The 17,944-nt window shown below is 31.3% G+C and overlaps 2 protein-coding genes across 10 annotated transcripts; both read right to left on the reverse strand.

Annotated features, from left to right (window-relative positions):
• Positions 1-20: 20 nt before the first annotated feature.
• Positions 21-3,764, reverse strand: LOC126913901 (dynein axonemal assembly factor 4-like). Its single transcript, XM_050717175.1, has 8 exons — positions 3,495-3,764; positions 3,184-3,421; positions 2,912-3,110; positions 2,314-2,815; positions 2,139-2,239; positions 1,915-2,068; positions 1,637-1,846; positions 21-1,084 (listed from the first exon to the last, which is right to left on the reverse strand). The coding sequence occupies exons 1-7, from the start codon at positions 3,615-3,617 to the stop codon at positions 1,640-1,642; spliced, it is 1,524 nt and encodes a 507-aa protein (XP_050573132.1). The 5' UTR covers positions 3,618-3,764; the 3' UTR covers positions 21-1,084; positions 1,637-1,639.
• Positions 3,765-3,903: 139 nt separating this feature from the next.
• On the reverse strand, positions 3,904-17,753 carry LOC126913872 (uncharacterized). Of its 9 annotated transcripts, none has more exons than XM_050717106.1 (19): positions 17,341-17,753; positions 15,642-15,740; positions 15,231-15,505; positions 13,685-15,144; positions 11,304-12,591; positions 10,998-11,018; positions 10,676-10,900; positions 10,322-10,508; positions 9,978-10,241; positions 9,539-9,894; positions 9,065-9,320; positions 8,536-8,589; positions 7,955-8,260; positions 7,495-7,881; positions 7,152-7,413; positions 6,859-7,071; positions 6,633-6,773; positions 6,400-6,506; positions 3,904-6,308 (listed from the first exon to the last, which is right to left on the reverse strand). In XM_050717106.1, the coding sequence occupies exons 3-19, from the start codon at positions 15,491-15,493 to the stop codon at positions 6,057-6,059; spliced, it is 6,042 nt and encodes a 2,013-aa protein (XP_050573063.1). In that variant the 5' UTR covers positions 15,494-15,505; positions 15,642-15,740; positions 17,341-17,753; the 3' UTR covers positions 3,904-6,056. The 9 variants fall into 9 exon arrangements, with proteins under 9 accessions (XP_050573063.1, XP_050573060.1, XP_050573061.1 ...); XM_050717103.1 differs by having other exon boundaries at positions 9,065-9,287; positions 13,583-15,144; XM_050717104.1 differs by having other exon boundaries at positions 6,400-6,458; positions 13,583-15,144.
• Between the last annotated feature and the right edge of the window lie 191 nt (positions 17,754-17,944).

Consider the following 17,944-nt stretch of genomic DNA (forward strand, 5'->3'; position numbering starts at 1 on the left):
TGTCTTTTTTTAATTGTTTAAATAGTCATAAATTTTTTAATAAAGTAAGTCAGTGAAAATAAAGTCACTGAGACTTCCATAAGAATTATTTGAGAGCAAGAAGGATCGAACAAAATGCATCGATGCACGAAAAACAGTGCTTGGGATGCAACCGGTACCTACATGAAGAAGAAAATCAGAGGGTAGATGATAATTTGACTGATGACCGGTAGAAATTTGTCAGATTCAAAGTATGAAAAGGAAAGGGGAATACGATGAAAGAAGAAAATGAGAGAAAGAGGAGGCAATTGATGAAGAAAGGATGATTAGTCACGCGACGTAACATGGTCCCAGTTCGAACGGGAGGCAGGACCCACTAGTTGTAATTATAGTTATCTTTGCGATGTTCTCGGAACGCTTTGCTTCAAGTCCTCCTCGAGCTTACCGAGAAATGAGAGAGAGAGAGAGACGGTGCGAATCGCCGTAGGACGAGACAAAACAATACAGCCAAAGGTAGATCAACGAAGAAAGATGATGAGAAATCGGAAAAAGAGGGGAGGCAGAGGGCATCGGGCCGAGGATGAAAGTTACATATATATATAGCAGGAGAAAGAATTCAGATCACAGAAGAGTAGTCGCAGTTCTCGACCCGGACAATTGCGAGTGAAATCAATCAGGACGTGTTGATTTTCAATTAAAGTAGAATTCTTCTTCACCAAAATCTCATTTAATACTGAGAAAGAACTGAAAATATGAGAAGTTATATTTTACTGTTTATTTCTATCCATCTTGTCTTTGCTACAATTGGCAGACATCATAGGTAAATTATATTATATCTATATATAAACTCAAAGCGTATATTGGTCACGTGGCTTTGACAGATCGATTAAAATAATGGATTTGATTTTCAGAGATAGTGGATTTCTGAATCACGTGCAACTAGTGCATGAATTTCGGTGTTCTATGCCACAACCGAGAGCTATACCAGTGGCAGAACTTCTAACTGTCGGCCCTAGCCCGGACGAAGTTTTTTATCCTGCCTCTACCGTTTTGACACGTTGCAAAGGGGCCGGATGTTGCCCGGATCCCAAACAGATTTGTGCACCTATCGAAACCAGAAACGTCAGTCTTGTTTTCATGGTGAAACACACGATTGACCGACAACGTGACAGACATCACGAAGTGATACATGCTTTGGAACATACAAAATGTGGGTGTGTCCATAAAAGAATGATAAAATTTGATTAATTCATTATATTGAAATTTTTTCTTAAAACAGCAATGAAAAATACTTATGCGTTGTTATAAGAATATTATAAGTAGTTACTTAGTTACTCGTTAAAAAATTGAAATATACCAAAATATTTATAATCGCGCGATTAAATAACATTACATAATTAATTTTAATATAGGATAAGTTCCTCAATTTAATCACTCTTCAGGATTGTTGACTGTGATATTTTTATAACATAATATAAAGCACTATATGTTTTTTTTATAACACATTAATAAATGTTTTTGAATAATATATTTTTTCATATTTAATTCCTTCTCAAACACCTTTTGTTTTTACGATGCTTCGTTTCAAAAGTAATAAAAACGAATAACATTCTACCAGCTTTTTCAATTAGTCAAATAATCTAGTTCACCTACTTACTTATTAGTCTTTTACGTCGAAGTATTGTTTCGCGGCCAACACGTCACGTTTTATACTTTCATTGTTTGGTGTTAATTCTAGAGCAGCTTCTAGTTCAGGAATACCATGCTGAGGCGCAGACAATTTACAGAGGGCTGCGCCTCGTCGAGCGTGACACTTGGCCCTTGACTCTCGATTGCTTTCGCATTTCGGTTCCATTAGTTCTAGTGCCTGAAAGATAAAATGAATGTTTCAATTTATTTTTACAAGTTGAACAAATTACAATTTCAACGACTTACTTTAGAACAGTCTTCTACACATCTATAATAATTCCCTAACGCATAATGTGCTGCTGATCTATTCACATAGAGAGATGCCATTTTATCACTAATCTTAATGCCACATGTGTAAGCACTTATGGCCGCCAGATAATTTCCAACTTTGAAGAAATCACTAAAAAATAATGATAAATAATTTGTTACAATATAATTAATATAAGGCTTTATCAAAGTATCAAACGTACTCTCCTTTATCTTTTAACCATTGCGGATCTCGTTCTTCCTGTCGAAGATCTTCCGTGTTAAAACCAATTTTGCGTCTTGCTTCTACTTGTTTTTGCAACCACTGTAATTCGGTTAATATTAACATGACTTTCTTCTACAGTAATTTTAATGGTTAGAAATATAAAAAAATAATACTTCTTGTTCTTCAACATGAGAGCTTTCCCTAGCTGGTGTTGGGAACTTCCGTTCCGAAAATGTTACGTTAATTGTACCTGTCTTTCTTGGTAATGGTACTGATTTTGAAGGTTCTTCGAATATGTTATTTCTTTTCAAAATTTTACCTTGTATCGCAGCCTCTACAGCTTCTAATCCTGGTCTCCTCTTTTGCTGTTTCTCGTAAACCTTACTTAAATCTTTTTTATTTGTCGCTTTTACTGTATCCGAATCTGAATCAGAATCTTGAGAACAACTGGTGTTGTTTTTGTTAATAAGAGAGTCATCTCTCTTCTCTGACACCTCTATTTGAAGATTACTTTCTTGATTTATATTTATCGATTGTACTTCTATAATCTTCTGATTGTCGACAGCTTCAGATTTAAATTCTTTTATAGTGTTACTACCGTTAAATATTTCTTCCTCAGTCATCGGGCGAGATTTTAACACATTATCATTGTCTTTAAACCATTTTAGTGGCGGTCTTGTAAAAATGATATAAAAAGAGATTATTAATTATATTAAAAAATAAAGAAAAAATTTATGATATATGAAAAAATATTTAAATTCTGGTATATACTTGTAAGCTTTTCTATTTTCTTGTACTTCTCCTTCAACATTAGAAAGAAATGGTAGTTCAGCTTTCGATCTCCAGTCTTCAAATTCCTGCATAGCTTCTCTCCGGTGTGCGTCCCGTATCGCATCTATTTTATTCAGTGTAGCTGTATTGACACTGATTTGTTCTTTCACTGCTTCCTTTTGTAAATATTGACGCTTTTCTGAAGAAAGTTATGAATCATTGGAAAATATATAAGTTATAAATTGTAACATTATTTACAATTCTCTACATACCACTCTTAAGTTTCATATTTTCTTCGGCCAATTTATGAGCATGTTCTAAAGCTTGAGTACGGCAATCTCGTTTAAAATCATTGTTAATATCTTGCACCTCGAGAGTAGGCCACTCCAAATTAGTGTTTGTTTTATGCAAAGCAACTATTGCTTCTTCTTCCGTCAAAGTGCATTTACTTTCTTTTTCAACAACATTAGCCCAAAGAAATAATTCTAATATGAATGGTGGAAAACTGATCTGTTATTGAATTAAATATCGTATGTTATTTGTATACATTTAAAGATTTAACTTTAGGAATTAAACTCTATACCTTTACGTAATTATCTATTACGAATAAGTCAACTTTTTTTGGATGGCCTTTCAAAGGTACGTTCAATATAACAAATTCTGAAGTTTGACGCCAAGAATAGTCTTTAATAACTATTGCTGGCATTTTATTCTTTAACGCAATGTCCTATTACATGTAATTCTCGCTATCGAAGCGATGTAGATTATCGATCAAACATTTTGCGATATACAGCGCTTTATTTGTATACGAATAGTGGGTGGTGAATACGAATGAATATACCAACATGCAGGATTCTGTTTCTATATTTATGATTCATTTTCGTACATAAAAAATTTTATTCTAACAATAAGTACATATGTAATATATGTTACAAGTATCGAATATATTTTCAATACTTCATTTATCAGGTAAAAGGAACAAACTACGAATGTATAGTACGAATTATTTTTAATTAAAACGTTTAAGAGTATTTGTTGACAATACTTTTCATAGACATTATTAAAAAGCTGCCATGTATGCAACTGACATTCTGTGTCTTTATCCATGGAACTATAATTTTCTCTCTTATGAGCAATACTTGAAAATCATCGAAAATGTATGAAAACATTCAGATATTATGTAGCTCTATAGAGGAGTACAAGTTTTGGTTCTACAATTACTTTTGGACAAATGGCATTTCATTACGTCATACCTAAGCCATTGCTCGAAAATCAACTATAAAAACTTATTGTAAATCAGTCGGTTTTTATCAAACATCGCTCCTACCAAATCACAATAGTTATTTAAAAACGAATTGCAGGACGTTCCAATTCATGAAAATTTTTAATTCATTAAACACACTTATATCTCAAAACATATTAATGGTTACCCTGAGACGCAAGAATGTTATATGTGTTGATATTTTTAATGAGTTCCCACATTTCGTTGTACATAACGACAAAAGTAACAATAATTGCTTTTGAAATATTGTGATACATAATATTATTAGAAAATGGAGGACCTTTGATAAACGCTTAAGTTAGGAAATTAAAGACTATTTTTTTATAAAGATATTATGACACTACGGTTATGCCTCTTACACGCCTTATATCATAATCATTTTTGTAGATTACAGTATTAGTGATCATTCACTGCGTAATATGTACAGTATATGTAACAATGCTAAATACTTTGTTCGTTTAATTGTTTCATGTAAAAGAAATTATTCTTTTTCAAAAGAAAAACATTGTACATTAAGAATGGTATAAAGGTGAAACAAAGTATTTAACACTGTACAAAACTTAATGCTATTATAAATAGGTATACGTACAATAAAGTACGTTTGTCTATATTGTACCCAAGCGAGTCCCGTAATCATTTGAACAAACATTTAGAATGAACTTTTGTTAGGATACTAGTTTAGTATTAACATATATTACTTAATACCTAATGTATCCGTACAATATTCACGCATACATAGGGACGTCGCCCAAAGTATAAGAGCTCTTGTGGTTTCTTTTTACTTATATATGTTGATAAAGGTAAAATTATAAAGTATCGCATATGTGGAATGTCTGAAGTATATAAAACGCTAAAGAAATTCATCACATAATTTAAGAATTAATAAGATGGACGTTGTGCGGATTTCTAATGCATAATTCACAGATTAAATACAATAATACAAACGTTGTTACGATTAAAAGGAAGAAAAGTTTTAATACAAATATCAATATGCTAGCATGATAGAAATTCATTAACACTTTATTCGATTTGCTAATTTGAGAGAATTTGCTAATTATGTGAAATATAAACTGAGCAAATTTAGACGGAATAAATATAGATAAATGAAATTATTTTATGATTTGATCAATCTACAGTGGAATTTAACACAGTAACACATACTGTATTGGCAATTACAAATTCGTTGATATTTCATGATGTACATATAGTAAAGGATAGTCACTTCTCTTCTAACAATAGTTACACTCTAGGACTCTATTTTACTAATATTTATATTATTCATTATGAAAAGTTGTTACACAATTGATAGTAAAAATAAATACAGAAACAATATATCCTAGTAACACGAAACTTATGTTTCTCTACAAAACTATACTTACAATTATAAAAAAAATGTTAGCTAATTAAATTTTTATTACAATTTATCTAAATGGCTTGAATTTTATACATACATCTGGCATGCATACATCTGGCATAGTAGGCATGCTTTTACATTCATACACATTCTCTTCCTCGAAATATATTCATTGCTATTTTATAAATAATAGCTAGTACAAATACTATAAGAACAGCATGAATGTGAACCAACTTGAATATAAAGTTATAAATAAATGCAAAAATCTGAAGTTAAAAAATTTATAAATAATAAAATTTAAAAATTTCGGATATGAAGAAGTCCGATTGAGAACATTTAGAACTGTGTGTGTGTGACTGTTTATATGTACTAGAGAATTAAATACAGACGGAAGAAGTGAAAATTACAATCACTGGAATATCGTACGCAAAATTTGAATATGTCACCGACTTTTTGTGCAAAGTTATTGAATTTTATATAGGACATAAGTACATTAATGTACGCACAAACTATTTTTTTCGTGCAGCTTTTTCTGCTTTTCGTCGCATTCGTTCTATTTCTTTCCTTTCCTTGCGTTCCCGATCTGCTTGTGCTCTAAGTTCTTTTAATTTGCGTTTCAAGTGTGATTTTTCATCTCCACAAATGCCAAAAGCTTTAAGGTCACGAGACTCAAGTCGTAAAAGGTTCCCACCATTAATTCCAGTTTCCAAAAAGCGCGGCGCATAACGTTCCAAACCAATTCCTGATAACCACTGACAAACCTAATACCATTTTTCAAATTACAAATCCAATATTTTGCAATAAATCTATAGTCTTTAGTAAAAATATTTCTTTAAATAGATATATACTTACTTGTTCTTTGGACCAATCGGTAACTGGTGCATTCTGCCAGAAGTGAGACTTCTTGTCACCTAAACCAAAGTCGCTTGGATGAGGAGGCAACCAAACTTCACTCGTATCTAGATCCATAATATTTACACACGGGAGGGGTAAAATTATGAAAAACAAAGTGTATAAAAGAAAAAAAGAAGGGATCAAGAATCAATCATTCACTGCTTGCATCGTGTTGCGAATACCAAAAATACCTGTTTTAGACGGACTAGGGTCAACAGCAGGTGGGCTCACTGATCCACCAGAAGACAGACTAGAAGGTGAACTACCTGGATGATGCCAAGGTGTGGAACCACTACCAATTAAATTTGATGAAGGGATAGTGGCCTTTTTTACTGTACAGATAAACAAGTCATTATACAAAAAAGGAGCTACTATCTTTGAGACATTCTTTTTTAGGTACCTGATAAGAGACATTACCTCTTTGATTAGCCTCGCTTACAGCTTGTCTTATTTCTTCTACTAAATGATGAGTAACTAAAGCTGGATCGCTAGAATGTGGATTATTTAAGTCACTAAAATCCCCAGAACTTTCTCTTGATGAAGACATGTCGTTTCCACCAAGTCGTCTCTCTCTTTCTGCTAAAACTTGTTTTAACTGTTCTGCAAATGATGCTGGCGGTCCAGTTAGATCTATGTATAAAGAATCGATAAGAATTGTATATTTAAAGTTTTACAAAGATTGCATATAAAGAGAATAACAGAAAAACTACTTTTTTGAGATTGTGGCCAACTTTGTTCTGTCATAGCTCTGACTTGTGAACTAATAGTGCTATGTTGTCGAATTGCTGTCGGATGTGTAGGTTCCACGTGTTTACTTTTCAATGAACTAATTGAAGAACTACTGGAATAGGAACTCAAATTTGATTGCTTTGATGTTAAGTCATTTGGCGATCTGCTGCTTGTGTCCTGAGAAAGTAATTTAGAAGATGAATCTTCATCAGTATTATCACCTGATTCGTCCAAACCATAATCCTGAAATACAAAATGATTAAATAATTTATAAAATAATAAACATTTCGTTCGCGGATTTAGTAATTGTGACTATATACTTACAGAACTGCTGTTGCTAAGGCCACCAGAACGTTTAGGAAGTTGTCGATTTGCAAGTCCTCCTCTACTGGCAAGTTCAGCTTTACTTTTCCCAGCAGAATTATCAAGAAGTCGATGTGCAGGTACTGCTCGATCTAACTCTTCTTTGACTGGCAATGGGAGCGGTAGTTTTCTTTCGACCGTCGCTGTTTTATCACCATCATCCGGACTACTCAAATCTGATGTTTCAGTATCTGAAAGTTGACAACTAGTTGATGAGGGAGGAGGAGGTAATTGACGACGCGATAACTGTGGCGTAACAATCCTAGCCGTAGTTCCATCATAAGGCAATCTCACTGGTAATCCAAACCTTCTTTGTGTTTCTGTTAATTCTACTTCCAATGTGATTACCTATAATTATTTATAATTAATTTTTTGCTACATATATATTGTTTTCATTTTTTTATGATAATTGATAACATACCCTATCTTTCAAACTTTTAACAAGAGCGTTATATTCCGTATCCTTCTCTTGTAGTAACTGTTGGTAAAATTCATCTCTAGCAGCAATATCTGTGCGTAATTCGCGAGCTGCTCTTCTGGCTCGGGCATATTTTTGTTGTAAAGCAGCATTTTGTGCTGTTGCCTGAGAAAGCATTTCTCGCGCCGCTATTAAATCCTGTCTAGCAGTACCCAAGGCTCTTTCAGATTCGTGAAGTCGTAAACCAGATTCACGCAATTTTGCTGCATATTCCTCACTCCCAGCTCCACTGTTTTCTAAGTCTACAAGCTATGAATAAAACATTTCAAGTAATTTTTTTGCAAATACATATACAAAATACATGTATAGATTAATATTCCTTCAGTAAACCGTTTTATAATCCTTTATGTTAATTATGATAGCAAATCAAAACATAGAAGCTATATGAAATGGAAAAAACTGAACAAACTCATAAAAAATACATACTAAGCTACACACAAATTAATAAGTATAAGCATGTGACATACAAGCAAAGTGCATCAACACACAAGAATGACATAAAATTGTGTATCTTATGACATTACCTTAGCTTTGAGTTTTTCCACCTCTCCATCTGCTAATGCTAGTTTATACTGACTCTGCAAGCAGTGAACAACGAACACAGTGCATAAGCAACACCAAAATATATTCACGCTTATAAAACCTATGAGGAAGTGCTTATGGTGTATATAAGATAGCAATATAAACAACATATATACATATATGTACAACAGATTATAATGCACATGTTCATACAAATTTATATATTGCATTCTATACAGCAATATTTTACATAAAATTGATAAAAACAAACACAAAACTGAATATTTTGTGCAATAATAAAATAATACAAAATATAGTTTGATATAAAAATTATAAAATTTCTAATCTAAATTATCTTTTAAAGGTAATGAGACCATGGTATGTATTTCTCATTAACTATATGTTTGAAGAGAATATAAAAAAACTTATAGATGAAAGCTATTATAACTAAATTATTATACACATAAAATAATGCAAATTACATATGTTTTATACTACATATTTCTTTTTTTATTAACAAAAAAATAATACCTCTTGTAAAAGCAGTCTTAAACTGTCAACATCGTTTTGTGTTGTAGCAGATGTATGTGGTGGCATTGATGAACTGATGATAGGGGATCTACTCCGACCGGAAGAAGATAAATAATTTTCTATGGGACTTTGAGGAGGTTCCCCTTCTGAACATGATGACATGGCTGGAGAACCTGGTATTCCTCCCATTCCTCCAACAGAAATGTCTTCACTACCTCGTTGGCTATCGGGTGAAGCATCCGAAAAATTAAGTTTTCTGTAGAAATTTACTTATTTTAAAATCTCTTAGAAAGCTTTATGAAGTTTTTAATTGGTTGAAAATTGATTTCCCTCAGAACTTCAAGAGGCTTCGAGCTGTCATTGAAGTGGCCGCAATTTTCGTCATAAACATTAGCGAGCAAGGATAAGACATCATTGGGAAATCATTTTTAAAGAATATAAAAATTTGTTGGTTGTAAATTAATTGATTGATACCTTGCAGAATTGGCTTGTTGTTCTCTTTCTTTATCTGCTTGGAGGCTTTGTCGAATTAACATAGCTACTTCTGAATTTGGATCACGTTCTCTGCCAATTACAAAACGTACAAGACCTGAAGTATTACGAAGGACACTAGCTGCATATGCTTGTGTTACTCCAACTAGAGATTTTCCGTCTACTTCAACGATTTGATCGTTTACTTGTATTCTGCCTTCTCGAGCAGCTGCGCCTTTCTCTGTGATTGTTTTGACAAATATACCTAATTTTTCTAGACCTGCATCCGCACCGACACCCATTCCAATAATACTTAAACCAAGACCTTCTGGTCCCTTCATAAGTTCCACTGGAAATACCTAATAAATTTGTTGCTTGTGTTACATGTATATACAAAATAAAACATACACCATCGTTCAATATTGATTTTAAACAATATTACCTCCATTTTTTCAACTCGCTTCTCAAGTTCATACTCTGCACTGGCAGCAACAGGATCTACATCCTCGTTTCGTCGATCGTACTCATTTACTGAATGTGTTGAATAAACTCTCATTGGTTTCGTATCAAATGAAACTTTAGACATTTTCTTAATTGGTATATTTGTTGGATAATCATCTTTTTCGTCATCTGATTCTGGTATCCCTGCAACTTCCATCCAAAAATGACCATCCTCAAAATAGTGTACACCATTTTCCACCAATACCTAAATAAACATTATAATACTTAATTATGATTTATTCTTAAATTATATTTAATAAACATATGTTTCATCTATGATCTTACAACTTTGCCGGGTGTCGGTGGGACATATTCGTCTTGATGTTCCGTTTCTGTATCATCGTTAATTTCGTAAGTATCGTTTAAGCTATTAACGGAACCAAGTAAACCACTTTCACTACCTGTTACAGAACCCACTTGACTCTCCGTCAACGAGTCTATTGTTAAATCGCTACGTGATCTATGGGACAAACTAAAAAGTCATAAAAATTTAGTATTTTTTAATGAAAAATTGTTATAATTTTATACTAAATCATGTCACTGTGTGCTATTAATAAAAGTAACTAAAATCAATACATAGCATTAGCTGCAAAATAGTTTTATAAAACATAAAAAACATAAAAGACCAAACTGATTCACCTATAATCATTAATGGTGCTATTTATAAGACTGGTATCAGGAGCAGACAAGACATCAGAAAGCCAATCTGGTGTATTATCTTGATCATCCCTTTCCCTCTCTTTGTCCATTTCTCTATTTTTATCAATAGAATTTTCTTCACTTACAACTTCAGCATGCGTTGTTGGTGATAATAATCTTGCTATCTCTTGAGCTTCCTCATCCGACAGTAAAGCTGATCCTTGTCTAATTGAGTATTCATATGATTCACGATGCTTTTTTTATAATTTAATATCATGATCAATGAACTAAACATTTAACCAGACAATAATAATTAACTCACCTTATCTTTTTCTCTAGGATGCTGTGTTTTGTCCCAGAACATTATAAGTTTGTTTGAAGTCACATTCAAATAAACATGAATAGAAGAAAATATTAGAATTCAAAATAAGGAAATAAAAGTTATTAAGCTGTTTGCAAGTTGCTATGAAATTATTTGCCATATAACTAGAATTATCATAATGGTAAAATACAGAGACATATTTAAAGAAATCTATATTGAAATTTTAGTGCATATAATTTTAAATTTTAAATACATTATTATATACAATTTTGTGTATAGTTGTAATTATTTATTCAAGTAACTTACCGAGAACTTAGCAGGTTTTCTGCTTCATCAGCTGTCATAGTATCTGGTGTTACAGGAATTTGATTTGTAATAGCTTTGGAAAGATTTTCTGTAGCAGTATTAGAATCATTCTGTTCCATGACATATTTCACATCCATTGCTGGTGTATGTTCCAGATTTGTAACAGTTTTAGTATCACTGGAATCACTATCATCATGAACACTACTTTCAGATACAATATGTTCATTTAGTTGTTTCTTTTCTATATGTTGCTGTGTTACAATAGCAGGTGATACATTTTGAGCTATATTAATTTGTTGAACTGTACTCGTAGAAGTATTTTCTTGCAACCTCAACTTTGCTAATTCAGCTTTTTGTTTCTCTTGTTCCCATGTTGTTTGTGGTTGATCTAATTGTTCTATACTTCTATTTAGAATATTGCTTATTGTTTGGGAATTGGATTTAGATGATGATACTGTATCCCCTGCTAATGTTATGAATTCTTTCTTATTATTCGTTTTTGACATAAATTTGGACGTATTTTCTGAATGTGCAGCATCATCTAATTCTGTTTCTTTGTTAATCGATTTTTCTGGTGAATTATCAGTACTCTGAACACTTGAAACTATTGAGCATTGATTTGTGTTTAAATAATCTTTTTCTATTTGATCTACTTTATTATCCACTTCGACAAAACTTGACCGTTTTCCAGATACTTCTTCTTTATTTTTTGCTAGTTTTTCTCGTACAGAGATCTTAATTTGATCATTTTTGGCATTAGATACTGTTTTCTGACATACTGTTTCAGAAAATGTATGCCTTTCATTGGCAATATTTGATTTTGACTTATTATCTAAGACTACATTTTGATTTCCTTCTGTAATCGCTGAATTTATTCGTACATGATCTTGATTACTATCTTGAGATATCTTATTATGGCAACCTTTTGTTGAATCAGTTTTTATTAAAGCATTTTCTTCTACATTTGTGTTTACTTGTGGCTTAACTTCATCGTTTTGGGTAGAAATTTCTTGATTTTGTTGCATTTTTTTTACATATGGCGAAGGTATTGGTATATCCTTATGTTCTAAAGGTGGGTATTCTTGATCTGAACTAATAACGGATGGTGGTCGTTGTCCCAAACCAGCAGCTTGAAGATCGACGCGTACATGAGATCGCCGAATAACTGTTGTAGTATCTGGTTCATTGAATTTTGAATTTTTTTCTAAACTATCCTTTTCAGCAATGGATTCTGTATATGCTGCAGGCTTTTCTTGTTCTTCATGTTGCAAATCATAACTGTTACGTCCTTAAATATCGAAATATCATTTATTGTTATTTATAATAAAAAAATTTACATGCTATGCGTAAATATATGTATATCATCAATTTATAAGAGAAGATGTGAAATACCTCGGCAATCAATGCAAAGTAGTCGTAGACACATGGTACTTGTATTTCTTTTATGTATAAAATAGTAAACAATTTATAGAATTGTAAAATCACATGCACAATAAAAACACTGGGATTAACGTTTTGTTAAACTACAACCATAACTCTGAATGTTTTAAAATTTCTCATAACATATAATGTTTGATAAAAATGTGTTGGATATGATGGATAAAATGACACACATATTTTACATAAAGGATTCAGGAAATATTTAAAAAGAAAAGCAATTTGTAATATAAAATTGAAATTACTATTTCTAAAAATTTTTCTAAAAAATATTTTTAAAAACACATTGCAAAAAATTTAACATATTACACAAAAGATAATTTATGCATCACTTATATACATCTTTATGAAAAGTGTAAATCCACTTTTCATAAAGCAGCTACCATAAAAATTATATTAATTTTCAATATAGATTTTTTATAAGCACTGGTAAACAAATTATTAAAATTTGTAAAGTACTTCTCTGAAATAAATGGTGTGAAGTAGAACCAGACAGAAGCAGAACAGAATACACAGATTTCTATAAATAATACTGTTGAACCAGTAGGAGGAACTAAGATCAAGAAGAGAAGGAGAGGGAAGAGAGGGAGAACTTCCTTCTGCACTGTTACTTTTTAGTATTTTGGCACATAGCCACAATAAAATTGCAAAATTTAGATATATTGTAAGATAATTGTTTTATAGTAATTAATAAAATATAAAGTTCACTTATTAAAATATAAAATTTAGTTAAATTTATATTTATATATATGTACAAAATGTATTTCCTATTATATATGTTTGTATAGGTATGAATTGTGTTATTGTATACGTATGAATCGAATTATTCACATATACTATACCGGCTTGAAATTTTTCTGACATTTCCTTATCTGCCTTCTCCTCCTTACTATCCTTGGAAGGGGAGCTAGGGGAGCTCATACTAGAAGATGCACTATCCGTACCTCCAGAAGGTGGTCTCAATTCCGGATCTGGAGATTTTGACGACTCTATTTTCTTTTCTTCTGTCAGATTATCTTTCTTCCTCACAGTATTTATACATGGTCTGGCCCAGTCTGGTCGTGGATCAGGTCTTACAACTTCATTTTTGGTTTCTGTATCTTCCCTGGCACATTTTAAATCAGTTGCTTTCTTTAAAATTTCATCATTTTTGGCTAACCATTCATTTCTCCACTCAGAAGTTTTAGGTGGCGAACGTATAACATTTGAAGGATAATTTAAATATTCAGGAGCATCAAGAAGGTCACTATCTTTCCTCGTTTTACTTTCCATTGACATACTAACAATATTTTCTATTGACATACTTCGTGTTGGACTAGACATATCAGAATTTCTTTCATAAGAGGAAATATGTGATTTTGTTTGTGAATAAATATCGATACTTGAACTTGCAAGAGTATTTTTAAGAGGTAATGCACAACTTTCAGAAGTGTTTTTCGAATGATGCACTGTAGTATTTTTCGATGTATCTGCATTTCGTGAATGCAATTTAGCTGCAGTATTCTTTTGCACTACTGCATATTCTGGGATGAACGCATCTTGTGTTTTCTCCACTGTAGGATTTTTTGAAATTTCCCGTTGTTCTTGATTTCTTTGGAAATGTTTATTTTGTACATTTATATTCTTTTGTACAACTGCATATTCAGGTATAGTCGGTGAAGTATCAAAATATTTATTTATGGTAGCATATTCTGGACTACTAGGAATATCTGGTGGAGATATTGCAGCAATACTAGCTGGTCTCTCTTTCTTTGCATTTGAAGTAGAAGAGTTTCTTGTTGGTGGTAATGGTGGAGGTGGTGATATGGCTGACGATCTAACAGAACAAAAGCTTGCAGATCTTGTAGCTGGATTAGCAGAAATATCTGATGATCTTTTTGACTCACTATCAGTACTTGCAGCATTTTGTACATGTCCTACAGAAGTAGCTTCAACATTCACTTTATTTGCACTCTGATTTAAAGAACTTTGAACCAAAGATCTATTTGGATCTGAATTATATCTACTTGGTCTTGTTTTTGAAAAGTGACTAGTCCAATTTTTTTGTTTTTCAATTAATTCTTTTGAGTTCAATCTCCTCTCTGGTTTCTCTGGTTTCTCTGGCCGATCATCCAAACGATTTTCTTTGCCATAATTTTTGTCAAATTTCCCAAATCCTGCTCGTGATTTATGTTTATCTGGTATATTATCCAAACCATGATTATGACCATTTTCAAAATGTCTTTCAGCATTCAAAGCTGGTACACTTGCACTCCAATTGCTCAAATGATCTCTGGTCCCTGGAGGTGATGGTGATCTAGGACGTGGTGATCGAGCTGGAGATGTACAACCTGAACCAGAATTTGCAGAGCTAGAACGTGATCTCAAACCATGTAAATTACTAGGTTTTGTAATCCTGTCCACCCTACACAGAAAATATACTCTGAAGATAACTGAATAATATATTATATATTTTATACATTTATTTCCTATTTGCTATTATATACTTACGGTTTGTTTGGTTTATTCTCCTCCCCAAGTTTTTCAAAAAGTGCACGTGCATTATTAAAACGGGCTACATGACTCTCAGTCCTAACAACTGTAACTTGTGTAGGAGATTCTTTTAAAGGCACAGCTGGTTCCTTGAAACCATCTGATAGAATATTATTTGTTCTATGGATTAGATTATCCAATTGTGGTTTTGATTGAAAGATATTTGCAATGGCTGAAACCTTTGAGCCACCAACTCGTTTCTTTTCTTCCACTGTTGCCATGATGTATTTCTCCTAACAGAAAAGTGATGTAAAATATTGTGTAATATACATAGCACTTATGAACTGTTTCAATAATTTAAATTCAATAAGTCTCTATAAAAATAATAAGCTTTTAAAAAAATAGATATACATTACATGTTATTATTACCTGCACCTCTTGTATATAAAAGTGATAAATTTTACAATTTGATGTATTTCAGCCCATTGTCATTCATATATTTTTTGTATTTATCATGTTTTTAATGATCTGAAAAAAAGATATTATACTAATAGGTATAACATGAAAGTAATTGATTGTACATGATTTAACCCATGAATAAATTTGATACATTATATTTATTTATAAAATTGTTTTGTATCTACATCTGAATTTTAATGTTTCATAAATGTTTATGCAGGTCATTGATTTATCAACTCTCAAGACATGTCTTTGAAGTGCAGAGCATATTCTTTGATAACATTAGTGGAACATTTTATTATGTTATATATTAGATATATTTACTATGATTGTCTGAAATGATTTAAGTTAGACTTAAATGGAAGGCATAGCATAAAGAGGTGGGGTCTTGTCTGGGCTTCACCCTCCTCCTATTGCCATAGCACACCATGCTCCTGCAATCAATACTTGAATCCTTTCTCTGTAGTTGAAGTATGAAAAGTGGAAGCATGCACATGTTATATTCTTATATTATGTACAGTGCATATAATGTATACATCATTGTAATAATAGGTTAAAGTTAAATGTAGTTTAAAATAAATAATAAAGCTACTGTAGCAAACCTTTTTTCATTTATATAATCTTTTCTATAATATTTTATGTACAATACTTAAAAAAATTATCTTTACTATTTATTCTTCCAATATTTGCTTAATTAAATATAAGTAAATTTAATAAAAAAATGATGATCTAACTGTAATAAATTAATCACAAAATATATAGTGTCATTAACTATTGATCAAAAGATATTTATAAAAAATTATATGGTAATGTTTATTTAGTCTCTATCATCTTTTTTATAATATGAATCTGTTATACCTAAACAATTATGTTACATATATTAAAAAAAGAAAAATAATATACTACTTTATAATTAAAAGAATTTGCTAATATTATTAAAAGTTATATTGATTATCAGATGATTCATATTTATCAGATAATACAAACATCTATTAACAATAATATAAAATGTTACTCTGAATGAATTATATAAACAGAAGCAAATTTGCAAATTTTAATTTAAGTTAACAAAATTTATATACTAGCTTTCTTTAAGTATAAGTTTTTTGTATGAGTTTTTATTAAATGTTTTAACATTAATGAATTTGCTTGAATTTTTGTTGAGTTCCTCACTTTCCATTTACATACCTAAATAAAGAAAATAAAAATATTTGTGTCATATCACAATTTTTCAATAATAATTATTACAACAACGTATTCACCTTAAGCTTGAAAATAAACACTACTAAATAAGCGAAACTTTAAATATTATTAAAAAAAAATAAATATATGTTTAAGAGAGAAAAGGAGTTACTCATAATAATTCTGCATGTATAAAATTTAAAATGCATCTATGGATGTTATAAAATGTGAATAATTCAGTATGAGTAATCATACAATATTTACAAAAATTCAAGTAAACGTACGTTGTATTTCGCCATTATAAGCTGCCAGACCAGCGAATTTGAGTCTTGTAAAAAATTTACAATAGTAGTTATCATTGAAAAATTCTTTTAACACACAATATTTTGAATAACTTTCAATTTATAACAAAGTAATATACTCGCAATCAAATCGAATTACTTTTAAATAAAGTATGACAAATTGTTTATAGAAAGTATAAACTAACCAGAGGTGTCACCATGTGCACGAAACCATTTTCCTTTATAAGATGTATTTTCAGTGTTTTCTATCTTCTTTTTTCTAGTGGCACGGCTTTTTTTCACATGTGCAAACACGATCGTAAGAATATTGTTTTATCAAATTCTAGGTAAATATGATAAGACTTAACTGTCGACTTTGTCAAGATTGCTTATATTCGTGACAGACGCTTATTCCCAAAAATTTTTTTATTCTCTCATATACAATAATACTTGCACAATAATGATAAACGCGTGAATCGATGTATTACTTTTAATTCTAGTTCCTAAATAGCCACTACTTATTTTTGGCAATGAATTATGATTAATTTTACATCGCGATACACTTTCACAACCGGCTGTAATCTACCCGTGTCAACAACCCGTGAAAAATGATCCAAGATGGTCGTTATCTCTTTTTAAAGATGGCGACCATGAATGATGCTAGGGATTTTAATTCTAACAAATTTTATGCGGAAAAGGATGTTTTATCCCCTTTCTATGTGTTTTTTACATTTTATATTTAAATACATCCTGATTTAAGTAATAAATTTAAATGAATGATCTTCAATAAATCAGTAAAATAAATCCTAT

This window comes from Bombus affinis, chromosome 2, assembly GCF_024516045.1.
Source record: "Bombus affinis isolate iyBomAffi1 chromosome 2, iyBomAffi1.2, whole genome shotgun sequence".
NCBI lineage: Eukaryota > Metazoa > Arthropoda > Insecta > Hymenoptera > Apidae > Bombus > Bombus affinis.

What these genes read in the sequence shown, in the direction of transcription:
- LOC126913901 (XM_050717175.1), bottom strand. Translation starts at nt 3,617, where the DNA reads ATGCCAGCAATAGTTATTAAAGACTATTCTTGGCGTCAAACTTCAGAA. An exon ending in GAAAATAGAAAAGCTTACAA is followed by an intron (nt 2,816 to 2,911) that starts GTATATACCAGA and finishes CATTTTTACAAG; the next exon opens with ACCGCCACTAAAATGGTTTA. An exon ending in GTGTAGAAGACTGTTCTAAA is followed by an intron (nt 1,847 to 1,914) that starts GTAAGTCGTTGA and finishes TTTATCTTTCAG; the next exon opens with GCACTAGAACTAATGGAACC.
- LOC126913872 (XM_050717099.1), bottom strand. Translation starts at nt 15,493, where the DNA reads ATGGCAACAGTGGAAGAAAAGAAACGAGTTGGTGGCTCAAAGGTTTCA. An exon ending in GAAAACCTGCTAAGTTCTCG is followed by an intron (nt 11,019 to 11,303) that starts GTAAGTTACTTG and finishes GACAAAACACAG; the next exon opens with CATCCTAGAGAAAAAGATAA. An exon ending in ATCCTAGAGAAAAAGATAAG is followed by an intron (nt 10,901 to 10,997) that starts GTGAGTTAATTA and finishes ATACTCAATTAG; the next exon opens with ACAAGGATCAGCTTTACTGT.